This window comes from Acanthopagrus latus, chromosome 21 (genome assembly GCF_904848185.1).
Source record: "Acanthopagrus latus isolate v.2019 chromosome 21, fAcaLat1.1, whole genome shotgun sequence".
Taxonomy (NCBI): domain Eukaryota; kingdom Metazoa; phylum Chordata; class Actinopteri; order Spariformes; family Sparidae; genus Acanthopagrus; species Acanthopagrus latus.
Window position 1 is genome coordinate 24,136,406 of NC_051059.1, and position 7,811 is coordinate 24,144,216.

The following is a 7,811-nucleotide window of genomic DNA, read 5'->3' on the forward strand; positions in this document are numbered from 1 at the left end:
AGAATACTATTAGGGTTCAGTGAAAGGGTAATCGATTATCTGCAAAAGATTAGTAATAATAATAATAATAATAATAATAATAATACAAACATAAATCAGGCAGAGCTCTTCAAATCATTCATTTAAACATGTTCAAGCACTGGAGAATGTGTTTTGTGGATGGGATTTAATGCTCTTATCAGGAAAATCAAATGTCAACACAGGGACAGCAGACAGCCGGTTATTACAGTGACAACAGTTTACATGAAAAACCACCGTGACCCTTGAGTGTGGTTACAATACCACAGGTAATCTCTCCAGGTTAGCAGTATAAACCTGGAGAATAAATAATACACCCCTCTGACAGCTATACAAGCAGGATCAGCCCAGTGCAGTGACAGTTCAAACAACAGCTTCAGTTGACAACAGCAGCATTACAACATGTATACAGAGAAGGATCACAACCACAGCAGCCACATGAAATAAACATGAAGGGCTGACTCATATGTAGACAACACAGTGACGTGACACAGTGCGGTCAGCCACCTGAGAGACCCTGCAAGAAAGCAAAAACACTGTCGAAACGATGCCAGCACACATTATAAATCAGCGGATCCCGTTCACGATGACCGACACAGTTTTCCCCCATCAATGCATGGCGGCAGTGTTGACATTTCTGTCTGGAAGTAGCACAGATGCCACATATAATCTGAAATCGCTAGCTCCCCCTTGCCCTGGTCCTTCGCAATTACGCCAACACAAGGCCCCCATCCTGACAGACAAGACAAAATGTCGGAATCGCTGAAGTCACATGACTCCTTTGTACTCAGAAAATCACCTCAGGTTTAAATAAGCCGGCAGAACCGGCTCGTTTTACCCTACAACGACACAATGCGTCCCCGCTTTACCCAAACGTTCGTCCCGGTCCCACAGAACGAGCCGTTTGCAACAGAAATCCGTCGTGTTTCTCCTGAGAAAACTGGCGGCCATTTTGTGAAAGCTTGCGCAGGAGGAAAAAAAAAAAAAAAAGAGGGACGCCTGAGATCATTTAAAAAAAAATAAAACCAAAGCACATTATTTTCACATTTTCGGACGGTTAAAGCATACCGATTCCTCTTCTTTCTCCATCCCCGTAGGCATCTGCGGCACGGCCCGGTTAATGGATGCATATTCGTGTAGGTCGGGTAAATCCTCACAACGGAAGACGGGTAGTGGCTTGGAAGCGTCCAGCGCCCGTGCCCGAAACGACAATTTACTCATTTTTCACAATTCGAGATGCAATATAAATCTATCGGATCTCCTAATATTCACAACGGTACCGAGTAGAGCTTTCATGGATGTTTCTGTGCGGTTATTCTCTATTCTACTGTCGAATGGTTGTAGCTTGTATTTAGGGCGTCGCCAACGGAGCCGGGGGAAGGCCCGGATCTTGGTCGCTCTCTCTCGGACTGTTTTTTTCCGACGCTCCGCTCCCTATCGTTGGTTCAGTGCGCCATGGACAACATGGCGGACATTTAAAACTCTTTTGCTCTGTTTCGCTCGGAGCGGTCCAACCCCCAGTTCGCGGACCGACCATTCCCACACGATCCCGAGCGCTTGCGCGTTGCGGGGGTGGGGGGAAGGGGGCACATCTCGCAAAACTAACTCCGCTCCACAACATGTACATAAATTATTGAAATAAACATTACGCATGGACGAAATATAGATTGCAAAATTAAAAATATATATATATATATATCGAAAAATGGATTATATATTAATGAAACGCATAAATAAAATACAACATTGCCGCACAAAAAAAGAAAAATAGACAAATAACTTTAATAATTGAAAATTTTACAAAATAAGCCAAATTGCATAAATCAATTTATAAATTATGACACTGCTGTCTAACAAAAACTAAAGTTATAATGTAACAAAAATGTTAAATTTGCAGCAGTGGATCAATTACAATTCCGTTGCTAATTAACATTAACTGACTTCATGTTCACATCTATATATTAAATATCCATAACATTAAACCCACATGTGTTTAATACAGGACTCATGAAATCATGATAAATAAGTACGTAAGCTTATATCCATGACTTAATTCTGTTGTACAACTTTTCCTTTTGCAGCATTGATACATTTACATTATAATAAAAGTGTTTGGTTCCTCGTTCCAATTTAATAAAACAATAGTACAAATACAGAAATGGAGGAACTACTCTGAATTGTTTGAGGCATTTTTTTTACTGTTGCAAATTCCCTGAATTTTATTTAGCATTCAAAACTACTCCCAGTTTCAGTGACATATTCAGTGACATACAACTATTTCTTCTGTTGTAGAAGGTTTTTGGTGCAAAACTAAATAAACAACAACCTCGAAAGAGATCAGAGTAACAAATTCCACATCGACAACTACAGACCAACGCCCAAGAAAACCCACAGAAGTAACCACTAACTGACCTGGAAGAACTACTCACATCCACTGAACCTTATCTGAGACTGGTGAGCACAAACCGCCTTCTGTAAAGAAACGTTTATTCCAGGTGACAGGCTTCATGGAGAGGTGTTCAACACAAGAACAATGTCGCCCTCTTCTGGCCTGACAGAGAAAGGATCTGACTTTCAGGACACCAGCATGTCGTACAAACACACACTGCGCACACACCACTTGCTGGGTATTTGTATTCAAACCCCATGAGTCTGTTAAGGTGACTCCAGCAAGTCAAATCCTTAACTTTGATAATGTTAGTAGCAGCTCACTGAACTGTAGGCTGTAACTGTAGTGCTTCCAGTGGGGGGGCTGAAATTAGCTTCTTCCGTGACCCCATGGATTTGGGGAACTGAGAATGGATGGGTCCGTGCTTAGTATCCCACACAACAGGAGCCAAAGACATAAAAAAGGTCAGGAATCATTAAACATCTTACCTGTTGATGACATTGGCTTTAGCCAGGGTCCACCCAGGGGAACGGAGGTTTTCTTTTCATCGTTAAATCCATGGAATAAATCATGAGGACCTGAGGGGCCAATTGACAAGAGCAACAAGGATATTTAGCCAAAAGCTTGGATTCTTTGACAGATTTTAAAAACAACAAAAGGTTTTAAAAGAAAGACACAAAACTAAAGCGGCATGCAAGTCAGATTTTAAAAAAAAGGCTCGACTAAGATTTTTCGCTTGTTTGTTAAGAGGAGGTTCAGGAGCGGGTTGTGTGGGTGGAGTCATGACAAAACATTTGACCACCACCTGATCATAATTGTCAGTAGGGCTGCCTGTTCTGGCCCTCCACACCTGGCTGTGTTCATAGCTATCACCAAATGGACTCATCTTTGGTGAATTCCCATGAAGCATTTTTGCTTTGGCAGGGGGACGTTGACTTTATTCTCCCTCATCCTCGTATCATGCAAGTACCAGTGTAATAGCTGCTTTTTCCTCACTCATCCATATAATTGGATGCCAATTAAAAAATAAGTTTGGGATGAAAATGGACACAGAAAATGTGTGGAGAAAAGATGATGTGTGGAGAACACGAATAAATGCAGCAAAGGTCCCCAGCCACATTCAAATATAAACATAGAAGTTATGTGTTACACATTTTAAAAATCAGCCGATGTGACTGTAACTGGTAACTGCTGGTAACTGTCATTGCCATTAGCTAATTAGCTCTGTTAGCCATACAGCTACTAGTCCAGACACCATAAGTGTTCTTCACAGTCTGTTGATAATTTCAGTTCATCTTTTTAAACATGTTTTTACATATTTCACCTTTAATGCTACTTACTAAAAGGTTAGCATGCTAGCACACCAAAGTAATTTGGTAAACATGGAAACCAATATAAGTGCCACACTTCAGCATGTTAGTAAGCTGATGTTAGCATTTGGCCAGAACAACTGCTGCTGCCAAGTACAGCCTCACAGAGTCGCTCTAGAGTCTTTTGGCCCGTTATGTCAACACTGGGTCAAAAGATAAGTAGTGTAAAAGTGATCACTCATGTTGACAAACCCACCACTGCACCGGAATACCTCGAGATGTCTTTGAATTTCAGGTTAAAAAGGTCCAGTTTTTAGAATTTAGTGGCACTGAATGTGTTTAATTGAAAAACCCTTCACTTCCATGAGTGCAGGAGATCCTGCAGTGGCTGTAAACGGGCATAAAGGCCTTGTCTAAAGCCAGTGTTTGGCTTGTCCCTTCTAGGCCACTGTCACATGTTGGTGCAACATGGCAGACTCAATGGAAGAGCACCCACGCCCCCTGTTGATACAAAAGGCTCATTCAATCAGGTGATGGAAATGTATCTAGTCTTATGTTCTAGAAAACATAATTTCAATTGTTGTGTTCCATTTTCCTCCCTACATCCTTCACATTGGACCTTTAGCTTAAAACACCCTGCTGACCTGCATTTTCCAACATCTCAGCTGTAACATGTCTCTACAGAAACTTATCTAGTCTCTGTATTCCATGATACAAAGCAGCACTGTGATCATGAACGCTGAGGCAAATTGAACCCCAGGATACAGATCTGTATTTGAATTTTAATGTGCTGGATCTACTTAACTAGCTGTTTTCATTCAGGACAGAACTATTGACATTTTGCCTACTGATATTTTTGTCCATATTTATTGATTCCACATCATCCTAGTCCTACATGTGATACATTATAACTACAGCGTCAGTGATATTATAAATGTGCTTTTATCTGCTCTTACCAGCAGTTGAGCCAATAGCCATGAGATTTGTTGGAGATGCTAAGAATCAACATTTCTGCTAAATTATGTAGAATCTAAAGCACTATTTTTTTCACTACCATCATAAGGCAAGGCTGAGGCACATTGTAATCCATTTAGGCCACCGCCTAAGCTGAATGAAAGTAAAATCAATGTGGGGAGCATCAAACCTAACTAATGGCCTTCTGCATAAATGGCCCAAAATTATGCATTTTATAGAAAAAAACTAAAAGTGCCTTGGGGGAAGTGAATAGGGATATATAAGGAAAACACTGCTATGTAATATAATGCTTATAATATCTGTCTGCTTTTTGATAAGGTATCCTCCCATTTTAGTGTTTGACCGCCCTTCAGTTACACTGATATTAAGCTGTACTGCAGATGTGTGCCTTGAAATATTCCCATTATATGTCCACATAAATAGCAGCCTGGCTATTCATTAGAAAAAGGGCAGTCCGATGTCTGTAATCAGGGCTTCTGTATCATATGATTATGAAATAATGACAGGAGGCTGGGTGAAATATCTGAGCCTCCCAAGTTAATATCCGTGACCTTGAGCTCAAGGCTTCTAGAAATGTTGTGAAACATGTAAACACACTCACAGAGCATCAGTACCTAACAAACAGTCCTCTCATACCTCACATACTTGCTGCTGGCCTACAAATGTCCCATGAGGGTGGGGTTTGTCCTACAATACCCAAAGAGTTTAAACAATCGCAGGAAGGCACAGGAGACGTGATGTATTGTAGTTTTTCTGATTCATAGCTTAGCTGGTTGTTAATCTAACTCGTCTAGTATTAAGAATGGTCACTACAACCGGTGGTAGTAGTCACCATGAGGCAGCTGTATCCCTGCCCGGCTGGATGCAGGTCTTTCCAGACTTCATCTTCACAGGGAGGGCAGATCAAGCTCCTGAGGTCTTCTATCTTTTATGAGTCCATGTAGGGAGAGGTGGGTGTTTGGTGAAGGGAGCTACAGTGGCTTTACAGTAGATAATGCAGGGGATAAGAGGGATCCAGACCCATGCAGGCCAGGGCCAAGCAGTTCCCTGACGAGCCACAGGAACTGCCTGGCACTGTTCAGCCACACACCCTAAGCCTATGATCCAACAATGTTACATTTCCAAGCCAAGATGATGACAAACGCTCACATGATATGATGTCAAAATTATCTTTTAAGATGTCGCCGAGTCTCCATCTCCGCCTCGAGCTGGTGTTTCCTCTCCCCGTTAGCCAGATCAGGTTCCCGACATTACAAAATCTTGCCAGTAATCTAACAAGCAGCGAACTAGATTTGTGTTTTATGCAATGAAAAACATCCCGTTTTCGCTAAATCGATCGACATCACGGTCTCCTCGCTTCGTGGGCCGACAAAGTGACGAGGAACTTGTGCTTTTAGTGCTGAATTGCATCCAGCTGACCAGCCAGGAATTTGATTGCGTGTATGAAATCATCTGATGCCAGAAACAGTGTTCACGATGGGGCCTTTCTGGCGACCGTCGATTCAAGTTACAAACACTACGAGAAAATACTCACCAAGTCGATGATTCAGCACAAGCCGTGGATTTACAGGAGGATGGGAAACCTTTCTGCAAGTCAGAAGTTAAAAAAAAAAAAAAAAAAAAGGAAAGAGAGAAAAAAAAAACGCCATGCAACACGACGCAGCTAGCCACAGAGGGAGCCAACTAACATTAACGTTAGCCACAGCTACTTCTTCCAGTTGGCTTCGGGGGTAAAGAAAAAAAAAAGAAAAAAAAAAAGGCAGACGGTGAGCCGGTAACCCGACAGAAAGAGCCGCCGTCAGCTTTACATCCACCTCGACAAACGACGTTAGTCGGTCGATGAAAAAGTCTTGTATTTGTCCTGTCGATGTAAAGCTGCCTGAAACTAGAGAGGTGGCAACCAAAGTGCTACTGTTGGGGGTTAACAACTTTGCTGTAAAACGCGGCCTGTGATTGGACGGCCGGGGCCACCAATCATCTGTGGAGAACCCCGAAGCTCGTGGCGTCACGCTCCACAAGGGATGGGACGAAACGTGATTGGCTGACAGGGTCACGGTGGAGCCTGTTCCCGAGCTTGCGGCTCGTTTTTAATCACGTTAACGCTCCATTTGAGTCACATTTTTACATCTGTGTTTAATGTTTAAAACCCAAACTTCGAGTTAGACTTAACGCTTATATTTGAACTTATACGACTATGAATTATTGTTTCTTTATGCCTGTTTTAAGAATCAAAATGGGCGTGTAAAACTCATCCAGGGACCACCTCAATATGTGATTGACATACATATTTAACACATCAGACATGGATCAATGTCATGTCAGTCTAATTTAGATTATACACAGTAAATTGGGTAAACCATGGCCAAAATATCTTAATTTCAGCTCATCATGAGGTTCTCTTAAAGCTGCAACAATCAGTCAAATCGCAAGAAAATGAGTTGCCTTCTACTTTGATAACATTAATTTTATGTTGTATATCAAGTGAAACACTAAAACGTCCTGATACTCCTAATTAATTTTGAGAAGGGTTCTGGGAAATTGTGATGAACATCTCTCAACATCATAGACATCATACAGACTACACGATTAATTGATTAACAATGAAAATACATTAGTTTTCCAACGTGTTCCTGTTTTCAGATGGACAACTGGAACTCCTCAATAGATGCCATGCTTTCCTCAAAACTTTAAAAAGGGGCCCCATGTAACAATTTACTTGTAAAATTCACTTGTCTTAATGTCAATATCGTAATGCGACATGAAAAGTCAGACCTTGCTGCTTCCTCTGCTAACAGAGAGCAACAGTAGCTATCAGTTTAGAAAGATGCCATGCCCTTATTAAAACATTTATAGTTGTGTCAACATTGAGAAAACTCTCTACATCAAGGTAAACAACTCGATTATAAAACCTGATACCAGGAATTTTAACAATTGATTGAGTGCAAGACGTGAGCAAATGCAGCTTTAACTCTTTTGACAAGTCATCTTGTTGATGAACCAACAGTTTCCACTGATTCTTTGTCAGGAGGAGGAAGGCATGACTCAGTAACCGCTTTACATCGGTGCTGAGCTTTGTTGAGGGACAAAAGCAGATAATTTGCTTTTAGCTATGAAGACAA

The 7,811-nt window shown here is 41.4% G+C and overlaps 1 protein-coding gene across 2 annotated transcripts in view; it reads right to left on the reverse strand.

The window, feature by feature from the left end:
• Nucleotides 1–6,593, reverse strand: part of LOC119010872 (enhancer of polycomb homolog 1-like) — a 33,260-nt gene extending 26,667 nt beyond the window's left edge. The window contains exons 1-2 of one of the 2 annotated variants that reach the window (XM_037083428.1): nucleotides 6,227–6,593; nucleotides 2,896–2,985 (exon numbers count right to left, since the gene is read on the reverse strand). Coding sequence is in view for 1 of the 2 variants with exons in the window: in XM_037083427.1 (XP_036939322.1) it covers nucleotides 1,087–1,239 (153 nt within the window). In the remaining variant the exon portion in view is untranslated. Of the gene's footprint in view, nucleotides 1–1,086; nucleotides 1,587–2,895; nucleotides 2,986–6,226 lie in introns of those variants that run through there. The other variant, XM_037083427.1, reaches the window with a different exon arrangement.
• Nucleotides 6,594–7,811: the final 1,218 nt, after the last annotated feature.